Genomic DNA, 27,984 nt, shown 5'->3' with positions numbered 1-27,984 from the left:
CGCGCCCGCGCCCCCGCCTCGCGCCCGATGGTGAGCAGCGTGTTGTGCCGCTGCGTGGCCTCCCCGCCGCCGGACGCCGCCGCCGCGTCGGCCTCGTCGCCCGCCTCCGTGGGGGACCCGTGCGGCGGCGCCGTCTGCGGGGGCCCGGACCACCGGCTGCGCCTCTGGAGCCTCTTCCAGGCGCTCGACGTCAACCGCGACGGCGGCCTCTGTGTCAACGACCTGGCCGTGGGGCTGCGGCGCCTGGGACTGCACCGCACGGAGGGCGAGCTCCGGGTAGGCGACGCGCTCCGGCCGCGCGGGGGGGGGGGGGGCCTGCGCGCCCCGGGCTGTCAGGCCTGGGCGGGGGTGACAGCTCTGCCCGCCAGGCCCCGGCGGCCCCTCGAGGCTTGGCAGGTCTGGCGGTCGACGTCGTGGACTGGGTGGGACCCCTTGAGGAATAGGTGGACACCCCGTGTACGCCCTGGCGGGAGTGGGGTCCTTCTTGACCTCTGTGGGCGCCGGCGGATCAGCGCCGAGTGGCACAGGAGGTCACTGTCGCAGCTTTCTGGTGGTGAAAAGGCCGTCGGGCTTTGCCCAAAGTAGAAGCCACGTCCGCCTTTTGTCACCTCCCTCCTGACCCCAAGGCTGAGCTGGACGGTCCCCCCAACCCTCCCCACCCCATGGGCCGGGTCCTCATACTTTTCCTGCGCGCCTCCCTTCTTCTCCCCGTTTCCATGCCAGCGGAGGGCCCCGATCTGGTTCCTCTCAGAAGCATGTGGGAGTTGGGAAAAAATGGGAACTGGTTTTCAGGCGGGTGGGTAAGGATGTGGGTGGTGAGGACTGACAGTTCTTTCTCAGGCTGGACTCATCCTCACGGCCATGCTTGTCCAGAAGACGGGAGCACGGGCCCTGCAGGGCAGGGCTGCAGATTAGGGGGAAGAATCAAGGGGTAAATTCTTCCTAAAAGTGAATATCCTGGGGAGGAACAGTCTCATGCTGGAGTGGGCGCTTTGCTAAGGTGCAAGGGGAAACAGGTGGCCACCCTGGGCCTGCCAGAAGAGAAACGCTCGCTTCTCTGTCTAAGGACATGGAGCCCAGGCTCTTTCTTCCCCTTCCATGGAGCCCAGGCTCTTTCTTCCCCTTCAGTCTCTCCTGGTGGGTTTCTCAGTCTGAATTTGTAGCTGTCGCTCCGCTCCCCTTAGCCTGCTTTCCAACCTGGAGGAGGGCTACAAGTACTTCACCTAGTAACCTAGTTCTCATCAAAGTTCTTTTGGCCCATTCGCACATACAACAATTCAAGACTCGTAGCCAAGTGTGACGAAATCTAGTAAAACGGCAGTGAATTCAACCTGTTTGTTGCTCAGATGGATAGACGTAAGGGGTTTCTAACTCAGGTCCAGGGGATTTGGGGCCCACATCCCGGGTATTTCACTCACTTAGGATGAGCCAGGGAGGCCAAAGGGCAGCACCACACAAGATAGAACCACTGGGTTAAATCCAAGAGGTGGAGTGACATGTTTTTTATTTATTTATTTATTTATTTATTTATTTTAATAGAGGCATGTTTTATTTATTTATTTATTTATTTGTTTGTTTTTGTTTATACATGCACTGGGTACAGTCAGAAGCGCGGGAGGGTGAGAGAATTCACCAGAGCCAGAGCGGGGAGCAGAGCAGGCAGAAGGACCGAAGTACACTGCTGAGGGAAGCAGCGGGCGGCAGGAGAGGTCTGCGCGCCATGTGGGACCCTCCTCCAGTGGCCGGGGAGCAACCGGGGATCGAACCCGCGCCGCAGAGGCCGCGGGCAGCTTCGCAACCCAGCGCTCAACCGCTGCGCCACTGGGGAGGCCCATGGAGTGACATGTTTTAAAAAAATTTTTTTTTTAAGTGAGTTTTACAAAAAATGGCGTTGTGAGCTGGGTTCCCATCTTCCCATCCATAGCTGACGAATAAGTGACTTGGAAAAATAGGATGGTAAACTCAGAGGATCTGTGTGTCTCGTGGGCTCAGGGAGATGGGCGCTAGGTGAACCTCTCTGTTTTTATAAACCTGCCCACTTGGCATATGCTGCCAGGCTCGCAGCGGGAGGGCATCTGGTATTCCTGTTTATACCATGCTTTGTGCCTCAAATGGAGTCACTGTTCTTGTAGCTCAGGGCACATCTGCTCTTGATCTAAACCCATTTTTTTGGCAGCAAATTTGTAAGGGCAGATAAGGAGAAAGTGATCGTGATCGCTTTTCTTTTCCAGCACGGAAAGAAAACCTTTTTGATTAACCAGAAGGCGCCTATCACTGGAGTCACGTTGGCTCCAAAATCTTTTGATTCTGTGACTATGTGAGTTCCATGAAATGAAATAATTCTTTTTTTAATATGGACCACTTCTCGCATTTTCATGTCACGCTTGCACTGGGTCATGCTAATCTGTGTGTCATTCCACTTTTAGTGTGTGTGCCTCTGGAGTGCGGCTTTGGTCTGAACTCTATCTCTTTCAGCTTTTGAATACATTAAGTTGTTACACAGCTTAGAGAGAGATGGGGAGAGCAAGATAGCTATGCTTCTCCTTTATGACATGTTGAGGAGCGCAAGTTAGTCCTGTGCTGAATTTTTTTTAAAGATTTATTTATGCATGCAAGAACTGGGGTACAGGCCAGAGGCATGGGAGGATCCACCAGAGACAGAGTGGGGAACAGAATAGGCAGGTTGACTGAAATACACTGCTGAGGGGAGCAGCAGGCGAGTCAGAAGAGATCTGCTGCACCATGTGAGTTGCTCCCTGCCCAGGGATCAAACTCGTGCTGCAGAGGCTACAGATTGCGTCATAGGTTGCATCTTAACCCCTTGCGCCACCAGGGAGGCCCCCTGTGCTGAATGTTTTTAAGTATTAGAGAGGTAATCGGCCTTTTTGTAAATAACTGGGCACCAGGAAGACACCCTGCCTCATGACCACCCCCACACACACTTCCTGTTGAAATAGTATCAGTATTAGCTGAGTACAGAGGAAGCAGTGCCCAGTTTTGCGAACTAGTAAGAGCCAAATGAGAATTTGGGGCCCCTTGGATTTGAAATGGGTCATCTGCCGAGGGACAAGGCACAGAAGAACTTTGGCAGCTGCTTCATGTAATGCACAGGCCCAGCCAGAGAAGCTCAGGAATCGGCTGCGAGTGTTTGTCAGTGGGTGATGGGTGAACCTAGGCTTTGTGTCTGCACGAAGCCTCTTGCCAGCCTACAGCAGCTTAGGTCAAGTTTTCTTTTGAAATGAACCAGCAGTTTTCGGCATCTGCCTTCATTTCAAGAGAACTGGGGATAGTGGAGTTAAAATTAGTTAATATGGAAGTGGGTAGAGAAAGCAATGCCAGCCAGCCAGCCAGCCAGGGACATATTCTTTGGAAAGGGCGCAGGAGCAAGAAGCTCGTCCTCGAACAAGAGAAGGCAAGGGTTTACTAAAGAAAAAAAGATGACAGCTCGGCAGTGACCTCAGGAGACGAGACTAAAGCTGGAGCTAATTATAGCATAGCCTATTTAAGGCATTTTCATGTGACCAAACAAAAGCTTTGTCTTACAGCAAATTTAAAACATAGGTTACCACTCAGGCAGCCTCAATTAGAGGAAGAAAGCAAAGCTGTGTTGCATGGAAATGGTTGTTCCTTTAGCCGAGGCTCGTGGGGCTCTCCTGAGGGCCTGGTGTTCTAGAAGAGTATGGTTTGCTGACTCAGCCTTGTCCCATCTAGCGGGACCCTCACAGTAATTGTGTGAAGTAGGCAAGCTGTCTATTTTACAGGGTCAAAGGGTAAGGAACAGACTAAAACACCTTTAAACTCATCTGGTCCCCAAGGAATTAGACCAGAGAAGGACCAAGGCCATCTTCTGATGCCCGCCTCACTCCACTTTCCTCTGCCAGTTGTTGCTGTGAGACACAGAGAGTGCCAACCTGGGCTTTGGGACAGTTTGAGAAAGATAAGAATCAATTTCGATCCACCTCTGTTCTTCCCAAGCTAGGTTTGCAGATTATTCAGAGATTATCCTGGCCAACCCTCAGAATCCACCCGGCCCTCATTCCCTCCTAGACCTGAGCAGTATACACGAGGTAGCCAACCTCTGTTTACTTGACATAATTGAACAGAGAATCATTAATGTCGAGTTGGCATGTCTTAATCAGACAGTACTGTAGAACTGGAGACCTTTTCAGTGTTTCACCATTTGTGGGGAAGGTGTTCGCCTAATTAGCTGGACATAGATATATCTCTGGAAGAAAGAGCCTTTTTCAGAGAAAAGGCACAGTCGCCCTTTGGTGTAATATAATGGCCCATTAGAGAAAGAAAAGCACTGTTTGCAGATTGAATTGAGTTCATATATTGAACCGGGATTGCTGTCTCATTGCAAAATTGGCCCCTGACTGGAAGTGATTATCCTCCAGTAAGCTAGAGGGTCTTTTTAGGAATTAGTTGATAACTTGGAAAGATAGAGTCAGGTGTCCTAATCCCTAAACCAGGGAATGAATAAGAACATACCAGAAGACCTGATTGGGAGCTTCAGTTGGACAAATTCCTTTGATGTTCAGAGTCACACGTTAAAGGATTTTTCCCTTTTGTTTGTGGAAGTCAATAGTTGTTGAAGTCTCACAGAAAGCACTGGGGAATGAGAGAAACATGTTTTGCTGGTGTTCATCCTGGTCGGTGGGGTATAGCCGCGGGCTGGATTCTGCAAGCACAGCTATGCTCAGAAAGCCAGTCTCACTAAACTAAGGCTAGGCAGGCTTTTCCTTTGAACCATTTCTTCTTTCACTTACGTGCATTGGGCAGATCTTGGGCTGGAAAGGGTCCCCGGCCATTGGGGACCCCAGTGTGGGGATCATTCCTTCCAAGCCATCAGCCCATTCCAGTGTGGGCCTGGTCAGAGGCAGCGAGAGTTCTTTCTTCTCTTAGACCGAAAGCTGTCTGCTCCTGTCTGCTCCCCATTTGTCCCAAGTTCACCTTCAGGAGCAACACCGAAAAGTCACCTAAGGGCCCTTTGAGTATCTGAAAACAGCTGTCTTGCCTTCCTCTCATCTCTGCCGCCACTAACGTAGGAGGTTTCACAACACGCTTCCAACAGGCCAGCTGCCCGGGCCTTCCACGCCCCTCAGGGGAGGCAGGGTGCCGTGGAAGGTCTCCCCTTAGCCTCGCTTCCCAGTTTTGGTGATCTGCGCAGGACAAAAGTATTACTTACAATAAGGTATTTTGAGAGACATCACATTCACATGACTTCTGTTACAATGTATGGTTGTAATTGTTCTGTTTCATTATTAGTTGTTAATCTCCTTCTGCGCCTTATCGAGAAGTTAAACAACCAGAGGTGTGTACATGGAGGGAAAGTGTGGCGTCTACAGGGTTGGGTGCTGTGTGCTGCGGTGATTTGGGGGCATCCACAGGTGGGTCTTGGACTGTATCTCCCGGCGATGACCATACAGCCTTTCCCGGGAAGTAGTCCACTTCGGGAGAGGCGCCATTGACAACAGACCACAGAGTATATGATCCGTGTGTGTGAAAGTCCAACACCTGGAAAGCAGGATGGTGGTTGCTCGGGGTCAGGAGAGGAGGGAGCTGGAGAGAACGGAAGGTAGTAACTGAAGGGTGTGGGGTTTCTTTTCAAGACCATGAAATGTTCTGAAAATTGACCTTGGCAATTGACCTTGCACATATCTGTGACTAAACTAAAAACCATTGAATTTTACATCCAAATGGATGGGTGCTCTGTGTGGTATGAGACTTTTATCTCCGTGAGACTATTTTTAACAAAAACAGTAGTGTTGTGTGGCATTTACCTGGATTCACATGTTGTTTCTGCCACAAGTTACTCCACCTTGCCAGGTCTTCCATTCCCTCATCAGAAGCCTGGCTCAAATACCTGCTCCAAGGTGGCTGTGCAGAGTAAACGCAAGTTTACAGAGCCTAGTACCTTGCCTGACACAGAGGTGCTCAGCACAAAGTGACTTTTCCCTCCTGAGTCTTTGGAAAGAAGATGCCCGACACTGGTCATATGTACATTTGCCACCACCCCCGCCCCTGCCGCTGGCTTAGGTAAGAGTGGACTAGAAGGAAGAAATCTGAGGACATTGCTAGTAAAGGGAGAGCCCCCCATGTAGAGCAAGGTGGGGGGTGTCTTCAGTACTGTGTGGGTTACTGGTGGGTCTGAATTCTTCAGATCAGGAATATGCAAACCAAAGGAAACCCTGGTGCTGGAGATTTCTGAAGTGATCGAAATAGCAGGGTTGCCCCCTGGAAGGGTGTCTGTGGCCCAGAAGTCTCTCCGGATGGGAATGGGGCCTGACAGCGCCGCTCTGCTCTTGGTGTTTCCTTCCTCTGTTACGGAGGCGCGCTCATAAGTAAACTCTGCCTAATGCACAGGCTCTCCCGGCCTCTGAGGTAGCAATAATCAAACACATGACTTCACGTGTACGCAGGAATGAAAGCACAGCACGAAGTGACTAGAAAATAAAATCATTAATATTACCTTTTCAGAAACTCAGTCACTGCGTAATCCACGTGTGGTCTTTCTTAAATGTGGGAAAGAATGGAACCTTCAAGTCGAACTTGGTAAAAACCTTTGGAGATTTCCTCACTGACTATTATTTTGCAGAAGCGGGTCTGAGGCTCAGAGGCCAGCTGGCTGAAGGGGAAACCAGTAGCAGAGCCCCGGATTTTGACTCTGCCCTGTTTAGCCCAGCCTGCACTGCTTCCTTCCTCCCAGGGCTGTGTACACTGGACAAGCCCTTCAAACTTTGCCACAGTAGTTTTCCCATCTGTGCATAACACCAGTTTGGCCTTAGAAGGCCCGGGATAGTGACCAAAATGGTAGGTACACTCTTTTCTCTGTGTGATATAGAAAGCCTCAGCACAGGACCTAAGAAATAGTTGAAAATAAAGAAAATAAATGAGTAACAAAGGTAGCACATAGGAAACTTCTTATCTGCCCTGAACTCTTGACTGGCCTCTCCAGGAAGCTTGAAAAGGAGGTGAGTCAGGGCTCATTTCCTCAGGGTCAAAGGGGAACTCAAAGAGAGTGCTGCTACCAAGCCTACTGTTGCCTGTGAAGCTTCCTGCCCCATCCCATGCACCCGGGCCTCATGCCTTCTTTCCTCCGGCCCTCCCTCTCCTGCAGTCTGAGATGGCTCTTGGAACCAAATCACAAAGAAAACCACCAGCATTGCCTGCAGTGACATGCCAGTGGTGGGGGGAAAATGGGCTGAGGGGAGTCGAGCTCCCCAAGACTAGGCACCAGCTGGTGGTTGAAGCCGCATCTGGGGACCCGAGTCAATCGGCTAGTCCTGTGGTTGAGAGCAGCCAGCTACTGCACCCACCTCCATCGGCCTGTGGGCCTCCTTCTTGCCCTCCAGCGTAAAACTCCATTGTCTAGTTTGGTTCGTGTCTTTAGATTGAGGCTGAATCTATAGGGCATGAGAACTGGAAAGGTCCCCATGCTTTGCATCCAGAGAGGTTAAATGATGCATGCAGAGCTCCCCTTAACCGTGCGTTTATGGATATTTTTTTCCTTTACACGTTGGGTGTGTTTTTTGCTAGAGTTGCTTCTTTAACCTTATAAAAAATAAAGATAATATATAGTAAATAGTTCTAGAGCTAAAGATTGCCTTTTCTGAATTGTTTCTAAGAGCTGGCCTGGTTTAAACCAGTTATTCTTACATAGAATTCTCCCATTCACCCTTCAGGAATATTGGCTGAAGGCAGCCTTTGGGGGCGCTTCTCTGCAATCCCCCCATGACGCAAAGCAAGCATCTGGTATGAGCTGTGTTTTGCACTCATTCAGACAATCTCAGTTTCAGATTGCTATCCTGAAAGCAGTTTTTAGAAACTGAAAACATTTAGTGTTGCTTTAATAATAAATCTGCTGGTTTGCCTTTTTGTGTGGGAGAAGGGAAGGCGTGAACAAGACTAAAGTGGCTGCAGCTTGGAGGCTGAGCTTGTGCCAGTGGTTTGGTTCCCATGGGTCAGTTTTGCATGGATTAAGTTGGTTTTTCTTTTTTATGCATACAGAACTGGGGTTCAGGCCAGAGGTGCGGAGGGTGAGAGGACTCACCAGAGACAGAGTGGGGAGCAGAGCAGGTGGATCCACTGAAATACACTGCTGAGGGGAGCAGCGGGTGAGACAGGAGAGGTCTGCCGTGCCATGTGGGTCAGCTCCCTGGCCGGGGATTGAACTCGTGGTGCCGATTGCTTCACAGTGCTGAGACTTAACCCCTTGCGCCACCAGGGAGGCCCCAGGGTTAGGATGTTTTTGATCATTTTAGGTGATTACGTTTTTACATGCTGCCCTCAATACCATTTTGTCGCCCTCCTTCCTTACACTTTGCTAGTCTGAAGGGGAATCATGCACTTCTAAGAGAAGAAAAATAAAAATTTTGCTATTTTCTATACAGTCTCTTCTGTAGAACCTTAATTTGCATATGGCATCTCAAAATCTGCCACTTAAAATTGGGTTGATTTTGTACAACCCTAACTTTGTGTCAGAGAAAGGAAAAAGACATCTTTGTTCTTAGACGCTGGGCTTGGACTTAGGACCTTGGGGGGAGTGGCTCTGCCATCCTGGCGCCCTCTCTCCAGGGCACTTGTCTTCTGCTTTCCCAGGCACAGGAGCTCCTTCCGGGAGTTTCTGCCAAGGCGAGATTTTCTGGTTTTACTTCCTAAAGTGGAAATAAATTAGGGGATTTCATCTTTTGCATCACTGCAGGCTTTTACCTTGGTTTCACTTGTGCCAAATGAGACAAGTGCCTGCTCCTCTGCTGTCTAACTGTGCGTTGAGTCTCAGGCAAGGGCGTGTGACCTTATTCCTTCCACCCGGAAGCCTGCTGCCGAGGCAGACAGCACACAGGGTCTCAACCTTGAGATCTGCCAGTTGATTTGAGTTCAGAAATGGACACAGCCGTGCCTCTGAAAAAGCAAATCGCTGCTGCCGTAGATCAGTGTTTAAAAGAGATCCTTCAAACACTGTTGCTTTTGTCCCATCCTAAAAGGATTTAAAAGAATATGTACCCCCTACCTTGCACATTTTTAAGGTGATATCTAAACATTTTGTTGGAAGCTTAGTAAGTGCAGGGGATATGATTTTTGTGCATGTGGTTGAAATGTTTTTGTTAGTTTTGGTTTTGTTTCTGGTTTAGGAGTTTTACAGTTGACTCATTTTATAGAAAATGCCCTCCTTATAACCTTATCGGCCCAGCCAGTCCTCATTTTTAAGGGAAATCAGTATGGCTCTCTGTCAAATGTGATCTGGCTTCATTTTTCTATTTTAAAAAGTATTAATAGTGTTCCCTCTGACAGCATCTCTTTGGAATGTTAATGATAATTCTAAGATAGACAGGGAAGCAGGTAGTTAAACTGCTAGACACGAGACAGGGGACATTGCCCTGCAGTCAGTCCTGGAGCTCTCAGCATGGTTGTTACAAGACTCCCAGGAATCTCCAGTTGTCCTTCTGTGGGTTGCTCCAGGCACACTTCCACCTTGGGCAAGCCATCATGGTAACCTGGAATGGGTTCCCACTGGTGGTTCATTCCATTAGAAACTACTGTTTTCGCTGAAAAGTATGGGAGATGCTGTGACTTTTTTCTAGCAAGCCTATAGATTCCTGGAAGAGAGTGGGTTACTTTTGCAGGTGATTAGTCTCACCTTAACCAGCTTCTCTTGAAGTTTATAAGCCATACAGTCAGGAGGGCTATATGTACTTGCCACCCCTGTCTCTGGATATGGATGGTTTCTTAGACCCAAGAAAGCTAAGAAAGGTAGAATTGTGTTATGGTCATTGTATAGAACCCAAATTATAGTGGTCTACTTGATGTTTCTAATTTAGGTGATGACTGTGGTATATGGAGAGAGATAAACTATTAACCACAGGGAAATCAAATATACAAGAAACAGTGCTTTAAAATAAAAATATTAACAAAGGATGGAATTGAACAAATTTTCATTGATTTCTATCTCTGGGGACAGTCAAGGGTGATTTTAGGTTAAATAAGCCATAGGATCTTCATCATTAGTTTCTTTTCTTTTTTTTTTAATATTTATTTATTTATGCATACAAGAGCTGGGGTACAGGCCAGAGATGTAGGGTGTAAGAGGAGTCACCAGAGACAGAGTGGGAAACAGAACAGGCAGTCTGACTGAAGTACACTGCTGAGGGGAGCAGCGGGTGAGGTAGGAGAGGTCTGCTGCGCCATGTGGGTATCTCCCTGGCCGGGGATCGAACTCATGCTGCAGCGACTGTCAGCTTCATAGGTTGCATCTTAACCCCTTGCACCGCCAGGGAGGCCCCTGAATTAGCTGATATTATTTATGACTCACTTTCTTTTGTTGACTTATAAGCTATAACATTCTGTCTCTATTTGTCTCTAGTGGTTGCTTTAGGAATTATAATATATGGCAGACCACTTCATATAGTTCCAGAATCTTAAACAGTGTGCTTCCATTGTGCTCTGGTTCTCATGCATTTTTACCTTTACGTGTATTATAAACCCACAATCCATTGTTAGATATTTTTGCTTTACACATCACTTATCTTTTAAAGAGTTCTAAATGGTAAGAAAAAAGTCCTTTATCTTTTACCACACTGTCGCCACTCCTTGTGCTCTGCCTTTGTGTAGATCCAGATTTTCATCTGGTATCTTTTTCCTCCTACCTCAAGGCCTCCTTTAGCATTTCTTTTTTTTTTTTTTTTCCCAAAGGGAGGGAAAGTTTATTGCGCCCCCGGTGGACCTCACAGACCCAAGGCTGGGGTCAGTGGAGTCGAGCCCTTTAGCATTTCTTAAAATGCAAATCTACTGGTGATAAATTCTCTCAGTTGGTGTATTTTTGAAAGGTACTTTATCTTCCCTTTGGAAGGTATTTTTCTGGTTATAGAATTCTGGGCTAACAGTTTCTGAGAGGAAGTCCCTGTCATCTTTGTTTTTCTATGTATAATGGGTCTTTTTTTTCTTACAGCTGCTTTAGAGAATTTCCTCTTTATCACGGTTTTTAGAAATTTAATTGTGATATGCCTGGGTGTAATCTTTTAGTTGTTTCTTAGACTTGGTATTTGTTGAGCTTCTTACATTTGTGGACGTGTGGTTTTCAGTAAGTGTAGGAAAAATTTGGCCATTACTTTTAAGTATGTGCTGCCCCCCAGCCCCTCACTTCATGGACCCTAGCTATGTCTTTGTTGGCCCCTTAGTGGTTGTCCCACGCTTCATAGGTTTCTTGTTCTTTTGTTTGTTTTTCAGTTTATTTTTGGAAAGTTCCTATTGTTATGTCTTCAAGTTCATTCATTTTTTTTCTTCAACACTGTGTAATCTGCTGTTAAAACCAGCCAGTGTATTTTTCATCTTAGGTATTGTCATTTTCACCTAGAATATCTGCAGTGACTCTACTTAACATGCTTGATCTTTCTGTTAGCTTCTAGAGCATATGGAATACAATTTTGACTTAATATCCTTGTGCACTAATTCTGTCGTATGTTGTTTCTGGGTCAGTTTCACTTGAGTAATTTCTAGCCTCATTATGGGTGCTCTCTTCCTGCTTTGCATTTGTGTTAATTTCTTACTGAGTTTTATCTTGGGTGCTGGATATTTTTCATATTCCTGTAAACATTCTTGCATATTATTCTGGAATGCAATTATTTGGAGACAGTTTGGCCCTTATAGAGCTTTTGCAAGCAAGAGCAGCCTTTAGCCTGGGCTAGTTTTGCCCCACTGTTGAGACACAACCCTCTGAGCACCCTTTTGGATCCTCCCTATTATTACAGGTTTTCACTCTGGCTGGGGGAGCAGGACCTATCCTTAGCGCTGTGATCCCACTATCAGCAGTTTCCTCCCACACCTGTGACTGTACGGGACTCAGCTATGTGCACCTCGCTCTCCTGTCAGGCACTCTGTCCTACAAACTTCAGCTGCCCTGGGTAGCCAGTAGCCAGTCTGCACCAAAGCTTGGAAACCAGCAAGGAACTGGGCAGTCCCGGGCACGTCTCTTTTGTTATAAGATCTCTCAGGAGGCATTATCTCTGTCACTTGATGTCCATTGCCTTGCAAGCCAGTGTTTCATATATTTTGTCTGGCTGTTGAGTTGTTACAGGCAGGAAGTGAATTGGTCCTGTTGCTTTATCTTAGCTGGGAACTGCTGGCTTCATAACTCAGTTCTATTGTATGGAGGAGTTCATTAAATTAAAAGCCAATAACCAATAAATAAGGTATTTCTCTTATGTTTGTAGTTGGGAACCCAAAATATCACCACATGCTCCCTTCCACTAGCCTTTCAAGACCTAAAAATAAGAATCGTTTTCATTAAAGGACCACTTGTTTAGGATTTTTGGCTCTAGACCGACTCTTCTTTGGTATTAAAACTTCTTAAGCGCATGAACTCAGTCATTTTCTAGATAATGATAACAAAATAGCTAATACTCACTGAGTACATATTGTATATACTATCTAAGTTAGTCTTTTTTTTTTTTTTAAAGATTTATTTATTTATACAAGCACTGGGTACAGTCAGAAGCGCGGGAGGGTGAGAGAATTCACCAGAGCCAGAGCGGGGAGCAGAGCAGGCAGAAGGACCGAAGTACACTGCTGAGGGGAGCAGCGGGCGGCAGGAGAGGTCTGCGCGCCATGTGGGACCCTCCTCCGGTGGCCGGGGAGCAGCCGGGGATCGAACCGTTGCTGCAGAGGCTGCGGGCAGCTTCGCAACCCAGCGCTCAACCACTGCGCCACTGGGGAGGCCCACTATCTAAGTTAGTCTTTAATCAATGCTGTGAAGTCACAAAACCCCCATTTTGCACATATTAAACAAAGCACAGCTAAAACAGCTGACCAGGATCACTCAGCTAGTGAGGATCCTCAGGATTCAAACCTGGGGTCTGGGCCCAAAGACCACGCATTTACCCAGCACACACAGCTGCTTCTAGACAAGGTGGCTCTGTATGTCCAGCGAGTGCGGCTTTCAGAACAAGCGCCAGGGAGCCCTGGCGTGGCTGTCTCACTGTCTTCTTGTGTCTTCTTTTTAAAAAGCTCTGTGTCTAGGTATGTATCTTCGTGAGATAAAAGAGGACAGTCAGTGAAGAGAAGTCTCCTATTTGCCCTTGCTTTTTTCATATACTAGGATATTTTCAAGTCACTTGACAGTTGACAGTAGTACACAAGGAACTGCCCTGTTCCTTTTACCAGCAGCGTGACCCAGTCAGTGTGGGGGTCTGCCACCATTCACGCACACCCCCCTTTTTAAAGGGCTTTGTTTCCAAGCATGTGCTGTTATAAACGGGGCTGCGAAAAATCGCCTTATATTTTATCACATATGTTCACACCTGTGACACATATGCGAGGAGATGATTTCTTACACGTGCAAATCTACCTAGAGGACTCACTGCGGAAACTGGAATCGCTATGTCAGAGGGTTTGTGCTTTTGAAATGTTGGTTTTGAATCCATGGACAAACTGCTCTTGAGAGGTTGTACCGACTCTTAGCAGTGTGTGTGTCTCCCCACACTCTCCTCGACACAGTTTTTCAACTTTTTTATGCTGTTTTTAAGATAACAGCGATGAACAGCGTGTCAGAGGGCCGCCTTTGTGAGGGGGGCGGGTAGCTGATCACTGCCTTCACCTGCCAGCAAATTAAGAGACAAATGCCCGCAGCTTAATACCCTTTGGTTCATGATCATTTACTCAGTTACGTCCACAGACTGAATCTGTGCCCGGTTCTGGGCCCTTGGGGGCAGAGAGACACGCCACCGAGTGGGTCTCTGGCCGCGAGCAGCGAGGTGTGGAGGGAGACAGCAGAGGAAAAGTTGCCATGACAAGTCGCTAAGACGTGGCCTGCGTTGTGCCACCGCAGCGGGGAGCGCAGGATAAAGGAACAAGGACGAGGCCTCTGGATGTCTCGGGAGAGGCTGCCGGGGACCCGGTGGCGCGCGGCCGTCCGGCGACTGCCATCTGGAGCAGCGTGGAGAGGCGGCGGTGGGCCCCCTGGGGATCCCGGGCGCGGAGGTGCCCCCCGGCCGGGCACCTCCCTGCAGAGCCGGCCGCAGGCAGGGCCGGGCAGCGGTGATTGGAGGGCTGGGCTGGCCGGGGCGCGGGGCGCGGCGGTGTCTGCAGAGGCGATTGGCCGCGCCCCGCTGCAGTGAGCGCGCAGCCTGGATGCGGGGCGCAGCCTGGATGCGGGGCGCCGCGGGGCTGGGCTGAGGCTGAGCCGGGGCTGCCGGGCGGCTCTGCCTGGCTGTTGCCGTTTCCTTTAGGAAACAAACAAAAAAGCCGCACGCCGGATCGGCCGCCTGCAGAAGTGAGTTTTTATTGAGGCAGCGCCGGCCCCCCTCGTGGCGGCCAGTCGCGCGGGAGCCCCTGCCAGGCCCGGCGGCCGCAGCCCAGCAGGTCCGCAGCGCCGTCCTGCGGCCCCGCCAGCCCCGGCAGCGCCCCGACCCCGCCGGCGCAGCCCTCCGCGAAGTGAGCAGTCGCCGCGGCCGGAGGAGCCGAGATGCTGCAGAGGCTGTGGCACTTTCTGTCTAGCGTCCTCCCCGGGGCGGGGTGCCAAGGCCCCGGAGAGGGGAGCGGTCATGGAGTCAGAGGCACCCCAGCGCCTGCTCAGGGAGACCAGATGTCCAGCTTTTTGGGGAAACAGGACGGAGGGGCTGAGGCCACGGAGAAGAGACCCACCATTTTGCTGGTGGTCGGACCCGCAGAGCAGTTTAAGGTAATGGCAGCCTCACGAGGCCCTCCGAGGTGAGGGGCTCTTCTGGGATCATTTTCCTGGAAGGAAATGGAGTGGGGAGGAAAGGACATCAGTCGATCAGTTTGGTTTTGGGGTGTGGGAGGGGTGGCAGTGAGGAAGCCCAGGTCTTCCGTGCAGAGGCTGTCGTGGCCTCTGTGAACTCTGCTCCCCACCCGGGTCGCTTTGGTGTGGCCCTCGGGGGAAGGACCGTGGGACGCAGTCGGTTGACCTTAGGGATGGTCGTTCTGCCCCAGAAAGCCCTTTGAAAAGAAGGGACAAGCAGTTAAGGAGTGTCTTACGTGCTGGCATGTCTGAACAAAGCAGGGGCCCCTGCACTAAGCTGGCAGAGTGAATCTTCAAGTTGAACCCAACTGCTGGGGGTGGAGGGGGCAGCCAGTGACCTGCATCCCGAAGGTCGGACCTGCTGCTCCTTGGGGTCTAGGAGGAAGGGAGTGAAGGGGGAGGTCAGAGCCAAGGCCGGTGCTCCTCTTGGGTCTGTGGTCCGCTGAGTGCCAGGCCTTCCGTCGGTCCCACCGCTGAGTGCGGATCATCTCGTACGCACCTACAAGAGCCAAGGTAGGTAAGTGGTGGGACGCCCATCTCGTCGATGAGGAAACTGAGGAGCAAAAAGGTTACGTAATCTGCCCAGGGTTGACCCGTCAAGGAGGGGTTGCAATGTCACCCCTAATCTGTGGTGAACTTTGGCCCCTGTTGCCTACTTTCTCCTTTCCCCTAAGAAAGAAGTTTTTAATGGGGCCAGTCTCTTTCTGGGGGTTATTTGGGGGCGGTTTCTTGTGCCCACAGTACGCATGACCTTGTGCCACCTCCACCTCCCACGCTTCTGTTATTTTGAGTCTTTTTTCCTTTCTCAGGATAAAAATCTACCGGACAAGGGGAATAGATCCTGCCAGTGTGTCTGGCGCATTGTAGACACCCCCAAAATGTTATTTGAGTTCAGCTGCTCTGTGTGCTGAGGGGAGGGGCTTTGGGTGGAAATGCTGGGGTGGTCTGTAAGTGGAAGCCTTGAGGAGAGCCCTCTGTCTGTGGGGGCCCCTCCCTGGCCGGCGGGCAGGCAGCTCACAGTCTCATGGCTGAGACGTCCTTCGAGAGGGAGACACTTTCTACCTCTGACCACTTGAGACAAGCTCTGAAATGGCGCTGGCTCTCTCTCTTGCCAAGAACTTTCCTCCCAGACCTGCTTGCTTTCTGGCCCACGGATTAAAGGATTGGCTGGCTCCTTTTTAAATTCACCTGCTTTTGATTTTAATAAAGGGCTACTCCATTTCCCAGACTCATGCCGACCCCTCTTGCCAGCCCACCCCCTGGGGGTGGCTGGCATCAGGACTTGCTGTCCTGAACAACTTGTTCAGATCCTCTGCAGAATCCAGAGCGAGGGGGACTGAGCCTGAGACCCATGCTGTTCCTTGGCTCTATTCCCCAAAAGGGAGCCGGAGGGGAACCTCAAGAAGGAGGCGCTTCTGGGCAGTGTGAGTCCTAAAGGCAGCTAAACCCGGTGTGGATGGATGGCAACGGGCGCCCTTTCTAGCCCAGATACTCCTGAGGGTGTTTGGGGCTCGTGATCCTTGGCCAGGGGCCCGGCCTCGCCATTTCTCCTAGAAGCCTCCTAGAGAAGCGCGCTCTGGTGCCCAGGCCTCCCAGTGTGCCAGCCGCTCCACTTTGTTTGACTCTCTGTTCCCCTGTGAAAATATGTCTGCTAGCCAGTCAGGTTCCGGCAAGTCTTTATTCTAGGAACCCTCGGGTTCTCCCTTTATCTCTGTCTTATAGTCAGTCTGCAGTTGGAGAAGAAAGCCAGTTCTCCGGAGTGGGAGGCGCCCTCCGCGGATTGAAGCTTGCAAATCCTGAGGGGCCTGTCTTCTCCCAGCTCAGAGAATCTTGCTCATTGTGTGTCTAATTGCCAAGGGTAGGCAGGTTCCATGGGAAACCGGCTGCCTGCGCTGTCATGGCAACCCCATCATCAAATGACTCTGCGGCCAGGCAGCGAATGAGGTGCCCAGGCCTGGCGGTGGGCGGGGCTCGGTCCTCCGGATGCTGGCGGTGATGCTGGCCTGGCGCCCTCGCATAGTAACATTTCTGCTCGCCTGAGTCACTGCAGAGGAGGGGGAAGTGCATGGTGACCTAATGCCGAGCCCCAAGGTGCTCCACCTGCCCTCGTCCTGCTCAGGCTGTCCCGGCATGCAGAGGAAGCACCTGTCTTTTGGCAAGACACTGAGTGGTGGGACCAGGAAAGCTGGGGGGTCACATCGGCTGTTTTGAGGGTGAGGAGGTGCTCCTAGGAGCAGGTGCCACCTTGCAGAGCAAGGGAAATCAGATAACAGCAAATTCTAAGGAATCTAGAGTTGCGGCCGTTGTGCCTCTCTCCAGGTTGGTACAGGAATGAACGTCAGAAGAAAGGAAACAGTGGATCTGGGTCACACAAGTAGACTAAGCGAAGAAAGCCGAGACTTGGAGGTGGCGGGAGGGGGAGAGATCAGCAGGTCACCCGTCACCCAGAGAACAGCCAGATAGCACGCGAGCCCTGCTTTGGTCGTCTTCGTCATCCGTGTTTCTCTTGGGTTTCAGAAGCTGTAACGCAGATCAGGGTTGTGTTTTACCTGAGGCTGAGCCTGAACTTGCTCAGGTCGCCCCAGTACCCCACACCTGCCAGTGTGAACCACTGCTTCCTATACTTCTCAGGCTTATAGGCCTTCTTTGAAAGCTGAAGTCTAAAATTTCCTTTGGCAGTATCGGGGTTGGGTTCTGTTTAAGTGGATGTTGTAACATGAGCCGGGCCTGACAGAGGCTCAACTCCGCCCCCAGCAGGCTCTGGACAAGCCTGGGAGCCTCTCCTGGCCCATATCCTCATCTTAAAGATTAAGGGGTGATCCTGAGCCCCTCTGGATCTGGTGCCTGGAGTTGGCTCACTTGGGGAGAATTCCAAGTTTTCTGTATAAAAATGGAGTTCAGAGTTACCAAGGAAGTTCAGTAGGATGGGTGGTTTACATAATACGCAAACTTGCCAGTTCAGGTTTATCTAATGAAGACAATTAAATCATTTGGACTCAATCACAGTTACCAAATAAAAATATTAGAATCTTTTTTCAAAATCACCATTAGCGTTGTAAAATAACATTCTGGCATGCATATACTGCCAAGAACTTTTCAGATAACTTCATGACCTCAGGATACTATTGATCTGTAGGATGATGAGCTTACTGATAAGCCAGAGGTTCTGCTCTATTCCATTCTATTTTTCCTAGAAAAAAATAGTTGCTCAAAATAAGATATAGATTTTACTTTTGTTTAGTATTATTTTCAAAACATCATAAACTCAGTGATACAGAAAGAAAAACTCAATGCTACAGCTATATTTACCAAAGTTATTTTTAAATATATAGTTTATTAGGAAATGACATCTCCAGTTGAACTGTTTTATTTTTTTTTTTTATAGAGGCATGCTTTTACTTATTTATTTATTTCTTTGTTTGTTTTTGTTTATACATGCACTGGGTACAGTCAGAAGCGCGGGAGGGTGAGAGAATTCACCAGAGCCAGAGCAGGGAGCAGAACAGGCAGAAGGACCGAAGTACACTGCTGAGGGGAGCAGCGGGCGGCAGGAGAGGTCTGCGCACCATTGTGGGACCTTCCTCTGGTGGCCGGGGAGCAGCCGGGGGATCGAACTGGCGCCGCAGACGCTGCGGGCAGCTTCGCAACCCAGCGCTCAAACGCTCCGCCACCGGGGAGGCCCCAGTTGAACTGTTTTAAACATTTAACAGTTCAGTTCTTTATAAATGCAAACCTCCTTTTACAAATAGATACATTATCTTGTTGCGTTGGATACAACACCCCAGTGACTATCTGCAGACACTCAGGAAAGCAAAGCCAGGTCTTCAGGTGTGCTTCTTTGATCAAGGCAGGGGCCCATTCCAGGCAAGGAGGTAAAAGGATCTAAACAGTAGCCTCCTGCCTTCAAGGACCTTGTGCGTAGAGATAAGATGAGTATAAAAATAGCCCCAAAGCAGAACATTCTAGATCAGGCAGCTTAAGAGACAGCTGAGTGTCTTAGGTTTAAGTGAAGCTGAGCAGGAATCTATCTGGCTGGTTGACCCTGAATTGCCTTTGGTACCTCATCCGGCCCACTTTCTTGTAACCCAGGACCAGTTTTTATTGGACTTATCATCGGATCTTTCAGCAGGATCAAATGCCATTTAAGTTATTTAAAATCGGTTTCATGGGTGGTATGTAACCTTTTATCTTTTAGTTCTTTTTTAGAGTTCGCAACAAAAGCTGTTTAGTGAGTTAAGAAATTCCTTTTACATTTGCAGATCCCCAAACGATAACTCTCCATTTTTATCCGCCCTCTAGCGGGTTAGTCTATATTAGGAATTGGCGCTCTGCGGAGGGAGCACGAATAGTCGGTTCCTTTTTCGTCTTTGTGACGCAGCCGCTTCCCCCGCAGCACGAATCCGGGGGACACTTTCTGTGGGGAAGGACTGAGGTGGGGCGAGCAGGCTGGCCTGGAGAGGTCCGCCCTTGCCTGGCGCGCCACTCTGACACCCGGGACCCGAGATTCCCTTGCGCGCTCATCTGCACAGGGCGTCCCGAGCAGTGTGGCCTGGTAGAACTTTCCTGCTGATGGAGACACTCAGTGCGAGGGTGAGGCTGGTGGACCGTGAACGCTCAAATGTGTCCCTCTGATGGGGATGCTGAATATTTCGTCTCACTTCATTTGAGTTAATTTCAGTCTTTAAAACCTCTGTACTGACAGCACAGTCCTAGGCCAGAGGTCAAGTGAACTGAGTGTTTGTTGCTCTGCATGTGGACCCCAAAGACCAGGCCTGTGAGTCCTACCAACGCCCCTGACTGACCCCAAAATGGTACCTTGGGGGGGTGCCTTAGCACAGCCACCATTAGCCTAGAGTGTCACCTGCCTACCCGCCCTTGTCAGCTCCTTAGCACTTTGGGGTTCCCAGGGGAAGCCTGCAGGGAAACACATGGGTTCTGAGGTGCTTGCTGTGCAGAGGACCCTGGAAAAGTTCACTCCAAGTGGCACCTGGAAGCCACATGGCAAAGGCAGCCAGAGTCAGGGCTCAGCTCCCTTGTGAATGAACAAGCCCACGGTGGGGGCACTCGGAGGTGTCTGGGCCCCCGTCTCAGCCCCCCCCGCCCCCCCTCCTACCCTCTCCTACCCTCAACTGCCCAGTTTCAGCGAGCATTGATCCTATCTCCATCTGTTGATTTTTCTGTTGGGAATGATTTACCAAAGGGAGAAAGCTTTTGTATTGGGTGACGCATGTGGGGACGTTGTTGAAAAACAGGCTGGAAACTGTTTGAAGGGTTGGCAGCCGAGAGGTAAAGGCTAGTTTGGGCGGGATGCTCAGCCCGCCTCCCAAGAGTTAACCGCCCCCCAGTGGGTGACGTCAGGCCTGCTCTTTACACCTCTCCTTGAGCGACCCTCTGCCGCCTCCTCGCGGGGCCGTCCCCATTGGCTGTTGGCGGCACTGCCAGTGGGCGGACTTTGTCAATGAAGTAAAAGGGCAGGGCCTGAGCAGCCGTGACAGCCGCGGCCCACAGATCTTGCTGGAGTTGGCGGAGGGCAGTGCTCCCCATCCAGCGGCGCCACCAGCATGCTCTGCCTCTGCCTGTACGTGCCCCTCATCGGGGAGGCCCAGACCGAGTTCCAATATTTCGAGTCCAGGGGGCTTCCCGCCGAGCTGAAGTCCATCTTCAAACTCAGCGTGCTCATCCCTTCCCAGGAGTTCTCCACCTACCGCCAGTGGAAGCAGGTCTGTGCGCAGGGCAGGCATCCGGGCAATGTCCCCCCCTGGGGGACGGAGGAATGCCTGAAATGTGGGTATTTCCCGGCATGTGGCTGTAGCCGGGAGAGGCCCACGTCATGGGAATGACTGGCTTTCACGTGACTTCCAGGGAAGTCTAGAATTCCTCGGAAAGCACTTGTGGGAGCTGGAGTCCTCTTGCTGTAGGGGGGAACGGGGCGGGGGGTGGGAGGGATGGGGTGGTGGCAGGGTCCTGAGAAATACCTGGCAGGGAAGAGGGGGCATGGGGGGGTGCGGGCTATGATAAGGGGAGATTGTACAGCTGGCAGAGGGCTGTTTCCTGAGCTGGGAGTGGAGGCCACTGGGAGGGCAGGCAGAGGGGGGTCCTTACTGAGCTGTCCCTGTGGAGCAGGGAGGCGGCAGAAACTCATTGTTTCAAAGAGGGAGAGCACCTTTAGAGTCTAGAGGTCCCTAGGGATACCCCAACTTCTGTTAACTGGAGCCTGTGTTGTCCCCAGCTCCTGGTGCTGTGAAGGGGTGGTGAGTTCTGAGATAGAAGCAGAAATGTTGAGAATATTTTGCAATCTGCTGCACTGGGCATGTTCTGGGGTGTTTGTGTCACAGGGCACCCAGCCTAATAAGGCACACGGATGGCACTGGTGGTAGAGCAGCCCAGATACCAAACCTTTACCAACTCCCTACATGGCTTGTGGGTCCTGCTTCTGCTCCTGCCCTAAGTCTAGGGCAATTGCGCACTCACATGTAGTCTGTATCGTTCTGATGTCTGCAGGACACTCACAGAACCCCAGACAGCAGATAGCACAGGGCTTGCACCTGTCTCCTTGTTGCCATGAGTGTTCTCTGGATCACGTTAGCTGGCACAATACCTTTCCACCCTCGATCACTGGGCAGTAATCACAAAAAGCCTTCGGGCAGCTCAGGGAGAGATTGAGGTGGTCATCCCTGGAGAGTGCCAGCCAGCCAGTGGTCCGTCCAGACCCGTGGCTCCCAAGACTGAATCCATCTTGGTTTGTGGATAGTGACTGTAGCTCTCGCTGAGAGATTTAGAATTGGGCAACATTTTCCTTAGGAGGTTCTCAGTCCTAGGTTTGGGGTGTTGCTGGGTTGGAGTGACTCATTTGTGTCCCCCACCTCGAGATTAGCCCTTAGGATGGCAGCAGCAGTATCTCTAGGGAGGTGGCTCTGGAGTCCAGCCAGTCTAGTTTGAATCCTACCCACCACTTCCTGAGCTGTGTGACCTGGAATAAATTGTTCAACCTCTCTGAGCTTGTTCCTTTTGCCGTAAACTGGGGAAAATAAATAACAGTACCTGCCTCCTAGAGCCATTGTAGAGGATTCAGCAGGTTGCTGGAGCCCAAGCCTTTAGTTCTTTTGTGGGGAACCCCCACAGTTGTTGAGCATCTAAAACCAATCACAGGTGCTGAACAGAGCTCACCTGGAAGGGCAGGTGAGCAATTCGGAAGCTCAGGGCCCAGGAACAGGGTCTCTTAAAAGCCTTCTTGGGCCACTAAATTAGTAGATCTGCCCTGCCTTTGGGTGCCTGGCTGAGCTCTGGGGTGTTTCTATCATCCGACTCCCCTGAGAGCACACTGGCACTGCCACCAAGCTCCTGTCCAAGAATAGTTCCCCTGGGCTCTCACCCTTCTCCAGCACCCAGGCTTCCCTCTGACAGTGTTTCTGCCAAGCAGGCATTGGCAGGGCCTGGCTGTGCCCCGAACCCTCGCTCTGGCCACCGGATTGTTCTTGGGCCGCTGCCACTTGGAGGAATGAAAAGTCGAGCTGCAAAGCTCCTGGTGGATCTGGAGCTCCCACCATTCCCACAGTTGGGCAGGGAGTGTGCAAGGCTGAGGCCCGGCACCAGGAACTGCGCCTCAGGGGAGCTGGTCCAGCCTGCCACTGTGGCCTCCACCATGAGACCACCTCTGGGGGCTCCTTTTTTCTGTTCCTGAGGGCAGCAAGGTGTGGACATTTTGGAGTTCTGGCCAGTCCTCAGGGGATTGAGGGTAAATTATCATTATAGCTTTGGGATTAGAGCCACAGAAATGTCTTGGTCCACATCTGTTCACAGATTAGCAGTGTCCTGTGGACCGAGCGCCGTGAGGATCGAGGTGAGGCTGGTGTGTGAGCTGAAGTAAGCGAAACCTCATTTTTGTTTTCCAGAAAATTGTACAAGCTGGCGATAAGGACCTGGATGGGCAGCTCGACTTTGAGGAGTTTGTGCATTATCTCCAGGATCACGAGAAGAAACTGAGGCTGGTGTTTAAGAGTTTGGACAAGAAGAATGATGGTGCGTGTCCTCTCCAGGGTAGGGCCGGTGGGTCCTGGGCCTCTCGGAGCCTGGCTCACGGCCTCTGTCCTTGCCCCTTAGGACGAATCGATGCTCAGGAGATTATGCAGTCCCTGCGGGACCTGGGGGTCAAGATTTCAGAACAGCAGGCAGAAAAAATCCTCAAGAGGTAAGCGCTGAGCAGCCCCTGTGCTTGACTCAACAAAAGCGTGACGAAGCAAGGTCTGGGGCTGACTCCGTGGCGCCACATGCTGTCCTGACCCCTTTCTCAGAGCTTTGGCTTCTGGTGGTGGTAAAGGGGTGAATCAGTAACCCCTGTTCCCAGACGCCAGGTCAGCTCTCCCTTGAGAACCCACAGAGTCCTGCCCCTTCCCCAGTGATCCCTGAAGGGAAAGAGCATTTGGGGGGATTCCAAGTCAGTGAAAGGCGAGCAAGGGACACCCTCGTATGGCTGGTTGTGAAGGGGCGGGGTCTTGCAGGGTGTCCCCATTGAGATGGGCTCTTCCCGAGATCGGTAGCTTTCTCTTCACACCACAGTTAGCTGCGCAGCCCCAGAGGCCCGCTCTCTGGAGAAAGGGGCTGTGACTGGGTAAAGCGGTCCCATCCAATGGCCCTGGGAGCAACTTCCTCTCCTGGCCAAGCCTTTCCACATTCCCAACTCTGGGCCTGAGGCAGCTGCCCTCAGGACGCGGCCTCCGTCCTCGCGCCCCTGCGCTGTGCTGTGCCTGCTGTGTTGTACCCACTGTGCGCTTGCCACGCTAACGCCCACTCCGAGCACTTACTTGTGTTGTTTCTCCTCTCTCCTCTGCATCCTCCTTTGTCTGTCTGTCAGAATACGAACGGGCCACTTCTGGGGCCCTGTCACCTAGTAAGTATCCCTGTCGCCCTGGTGACTGCCTCTCTCCCTGACTCTGCCTGATCAGGACACGTTTCTTGCGGGCCATTATATTCTAGTTTGTGTGCAAAGCATGGTGGGGAGCCCGCCTACCTCCCTCCTGGGGGACAGAGGCACTTACTGTGGGTCCTCTGTGGCCACAGTGCCTGCCCTTGGCTGCCCGAGGTGGGACATGCGGCTGACAGACGGGGGCTGTGGGCACGTGGGTCAACCTGGGCACCTTTGTCTTCACAGCATGGATAAGAACGGCACGATGACCATCGACTGGACCGAGTGGCGAGACTACCACCTCCTGCACCCCGTGGAGAACATCCCCGAGATCATCCTGTACTGGAAGCATTCCACGGTCAGCGCTGGGCCCAGGCCCCCAGTGCCTCCCCCCCGTCCCCAGACTGCATGTGGGGATGGGGTTACCGCTGGCCTCGCCAGCAGCACGACCGTCCACTTTGCTGCCAGCCCCTGGACGCCTCCACACATTCCCCCTTCCCACGTGGCCTGAGCGCCTCTGCAGAAACCCGCCTCCCTCTTGTCTCCGCTGCTGCCCATTCTTCAGGGGCCACTTCAGATGCCATCCTTCCCCGCCCCGCTCGTACTCCCTCCCAGGGTGGGGACGCAGCCACTTAGAGAACAAGGGCGTTTAGGGTTCTCCCCCCACTGCTCCATTTCTGACAAAAGACTGACCTCATGGTCTTACACATACTGCTCAGAAGTGCAGATCCGCACCCTCGTTGGTAGCGGCCACATTGGGGAGCCCCCCTCCATCATGTGGGGTCCCTCGCTGGTGCTTATTGAGCTACCCGGTATCTGCAGTCTTCTCCAGCCTGGACTCTTCCATTTAGGAGGAGAAGCCAGAGGAGCTCCTCCCATCTGTCCCCTGGTCCCCTGGCCAGGGACCCCACTCAGGGCGTGAGCAGGCTGGCCTGGGGCTCTGGCCCGCAACTCGGGGGTCACCGCAGAGCTGGCCCCAGGAGAGAGTATGACGCAGGCACCACAACCCTCTCGTGTTTGCTGAGGCCTTACAGCGTGTCCTGCCAGCAGGATCTGGTTACACATCAGGTTTCAGGAGGATTTTCACCCCTGGTTGGTCCCGTGGCACAGCTAGCCAGCTGGCCTCTGTGGAAATGCCCTGTAAGCAGTTCTCGCAGGAGGCGGCTGTGTGCTCCTGGCCCACTGTCCTCAGAGCCTATACCTGGACCTCTCCGAGGCCGCCAACAGGGGTCAGAGCTTGGCCACCTTCCATGGTGGGGGATGGGCGCACCCGTGTCCCAGCCAGAGTCCCTGGGGATGGGCCAGGCTAGACAAAAGCTCCGCCACAGGCAACTTTATTTGTCTTGATTGGCTTTCCTCCTAGATCTTTGATGTGGGGGAGAATCTGACCGTCCCTGATGAGTTCACTGTGGAGGAGAGGCAGACAGGGATGTGGTGGAGACACTTGGTGGCTGGAGGCGGGGCAGGGGCCGTGTCCAGAACCTGCACGGCCCCCCTGGACCGGCTCAAGGTGCTCATGCAGGTAAGCAACAAGGCCCATCTGGAGGCCTGTGTGGGGCCATGCTTTTCTGACCCAGTAAGCTAGGTTGGAATTACTACTCAGATCAGGGTGACCATAGGGCCGGGCCAGGCCTCAGTGACTTTTTACACAAAGCTGATCTCATTTTATCTGAACCACATAAGCCTGGGCTTATACTACAGGGCCAGTGTGGATGGGTGAGGCTGGTGCAGCCAGGGAGAACTGGGTGTGCCAGGAACAGTTGCCTTAGCTGGTCTTGGTGGGGCTGTAAGGTCAGATAGGTCCTCACCTGGCCCAGTCACCATTACCTTGGCCTTGCACCAGCCAGACTCCACGTCCACAGAGCAGATATAAGCTAGACCAATGCCAGGGGCAGTTTTGCAAAATCAGCCTGTGCAAGGACAGACACCACTGTCCAGCATCGGTCTGCACGGTGATCAGTCACCCCCGGTGCCCTCCTGGGCCTGTCTTGGTTGGCAGCCTTCCCGACGTACCATGACAGGGAAGCCCAGTGGTTTGGGGAGAAATTCCAGTGAATCTGATGGATCCCACCCTCCCAGCCATATGACCTTGGGAGCAAAGTCCTGCGCCCGCAGCCCTCCCTACCCCTGTCCCCACCCCACCCCCAACTTCCATGCTCCTGGAACTCGGGCCTCAAACATGTTGTCTTAGCAGTTTCTTTCCTGAGTTCCCGGGAAAGCTGCAGAGACTGATGGGCCCAGGGTGGCCTGGCGTGGGCTTTCAAGGGCAGGGCGGGGGCTGGGGTTTGGAGGTGGCTGAGCTGCCAGCTCACCCTATAATGCTCTGCAGGTTCATAGAGGACTCACATTTTTCTGCCGCATAGCTCAGTCTCCCTTTCGGAGAGCAGTCGCTGCGGCGGCGGCCCCAGCAGGGCACGGTCCGTCCAAGCGGGCTCCAGAGCAGCCAGGGCCCGCCTTCAGGATTCGGGAGGGAAGGGCCTCCCTGCCGACCCTCTGTCCTGTGAGGCGCCTCGTGGACGAGGTCAGGCATCCCGTGGCCCTGGGTCTACTCTGACCGCTCACCCCACCCCTCAGGTCCACGCCTCCCGCAGCAACAACATGTGTATTGTGGGCGGCTTCACCCAGATGATCCGCGAGGGCGGCGCCAAATCACTCTGGCGGGGCAACGGCATCAACGTCCTCAAAATTGCCCCCGAGTCCGCCATCAAATTCATGGCCTACGAGCAGGTGAGGACCCGCTCCCCAGGCACAGTCACCCATCGGCAGCTGCTACCTGAGCCTTTCCTGAGTGGAGGTCTCTGCCCTGCCAACACCCCAGGACCTGGAGCCAGTCAAGGGACAGGGCGAGGCGGGAGGCTGGGTATGACACCCCCACTCCCCCACCCCGCTGCCGGTGCCCCTGTGGGCAGATTCCCCTCCGTGCTGGGTAGCGTCAGGTGTGCCGGGGACACCAGGCCTCCGCTGCCCCTGCTGGATCTGTAGGGAAGGGCAGGGCGGCATGCTGGTCTGGGGGTACCAGTTTGTATGTTCCCTGTTCTAGATCAAGCGTCTCGTTGGGAGTGACCAGGAGACTCTGCGGATTCATGAGAGGCTCGTGGCAGGGTCCTTGGCGGGGGCCATCGCCCAGAGCAGCATCTACCCCATGGAGGTGAGCAGCCTTGGGCTGGGCAGGCAGTGCTCATGGGGATGAGGCTGAGGGGGGCGCCATGCTCACACTCCCTCTTCCCGTCGGGCCCTGCAGGTTCTGAAGACCCGGATGGCCTTGCGGAAGACGGGCCAGTACTCGGGCATGCTGGACTGTGCCAGGAAGATCCTGGCCAGAGAAGGGGTGACCGCCTTCTACAAAGGCTATGTCCCCAACATGCTGGGCATCATCCCCTATGCTGGGATAGACCTCGCCGTCTATGAGGTGAGGCCCCTGGAGCAGGGGGAGAGATTTGGAAACCCCTCCTGGTCACCCTGTTGGCTCCCTGATGGATCGGGGTGGGATGGAGGGGTGTGGCTAGAACGGGAACCAGAACCAAAGGCTGCGGCACCTCCCAAACTCATGAAGTCACTGTTCGCCTCTCCTGTCACTGTCTGCTCCTGGTGGCCCCAGTTTTGCACCCTCAGGGGCTGGGTCAGCAGATATCCAGAGCACAGTGCGGGGGCAGTGGGGGAGGGGGTTTCCTGCTCTCTCCGGGAGTCCCCAGAGACAAGGGCGGGCTGCTGGGCTGAGTTAACGAAGTCAGTGCCTCAAGGGCCCCACATGAGGAGGAAATGCCTCCTGTCTGGATCCGGTCACTGCCCCGGCCACCCAGCTTCCTGAGGCTCACCCCGTCCCTCCCCTTCCAGACGCTCAAGAATGCCTGGCTGCAGCGCTACGCAGTGAACAGCGCCGACCCTGGCGTGTTTGTGCTCCTGGCCTGTGGCACCATGTCCAGCACCTGTGGCCAGCTGGCCAGCTACCCTCTGGCCCTGGTCAGAACTCGGATGCAGGCCCAAGGTAAGGCTGGCCCTAGACCAGTCCCAGGGGCCATCCCCCAGAGCAGGTTGGGAACCAGGGAGTTGCTGGTAAAAGGCCTCTGACAGGTGTCCCTCTCCCTGCAGCCTCCATTGAGGGTGCCCCAGAGGTGACCATGAGCAGTCTCTTCAAGCAGATCCTGCGGACCGAGGGGGCCTTTGGCCTGTACCGGGGTCTGGCCCCCAACTTCATGAAGGTGATCCCCGCCGTGAGCATCAGCTACGTGGTGTATGAGAACCTGAAGATCACGCTGGGCGTGCAGTCACGGTGACGGGAGGGGGCAGGGGCCTTGCCCCGCGGACTCGCTGATCCTGGGCGCAGCCC

At 52.7% G+C, this 27,984-nt stretch overlaps 1 protein-coding gene across 6 annotated transcripts; it reads left to right on the top strand.

Moving 5' to 3' along the window:
* Positions 1-27: 27 nt before the first annotated feature.
* On the top strand, positions 28-27,931 carry SLC25A25 (solute carrier family 25 member 25; the record flags this gene model as incomplete). 6 transcript variants are annotated; one of them, XM_084238444.1, is made up of 11 exons in its annotated part: positions 28-276; positions 22,648-22,774; positions 22,856-22,943; positions 23,607-23,642; positions 23,904-24,015; positions 25,021-25,179; positions 26,232-26,384; positions 26,698-26,805; positions 26,899-27,066; positions 27,492-27,642; positions 27,747-27,931. In XM_084238444.1, 11 exons carry the CDS (start codon positions 28-30, stop codon positions 27,929-27,931), a joined length of 1,536 nt encoding a protein of 511 aa, XP_084094570.1. The 6 variants fall into 6 exon arrangements, with proteins under 6 accessions (XP_084094570.1, XP_084094569.1, XP_084094572.1 ...); XM_084238443.1 differs by lacking the exon at positions 23,607-23,642 and adding an exon at positions 20,389-20,475; XM_084238445.1 differs by lacking the exon at positions 28-276 and adding an exon at positions 14,459-14,674.
* Positions 27,932-27,984: the final 53 nt, after the last annotated feature.

Source organism: Talpa europaea (genome assembly GCF_964194135.1).
Source record: "Talpa europaea genome assembly, chromosome: 7".
In the NCBI taxonomy this organism is placed as follows: Eukaryota; Metazoa; Chordata; class Mammalia; order Eulipotyphla; family Talpidae; genus Talpa; species Talpa europaea.
Note: the sequence above shows the minus strand (reverse complement) of the source record. Positions and strands in the feature narration are given on the sequence as shown.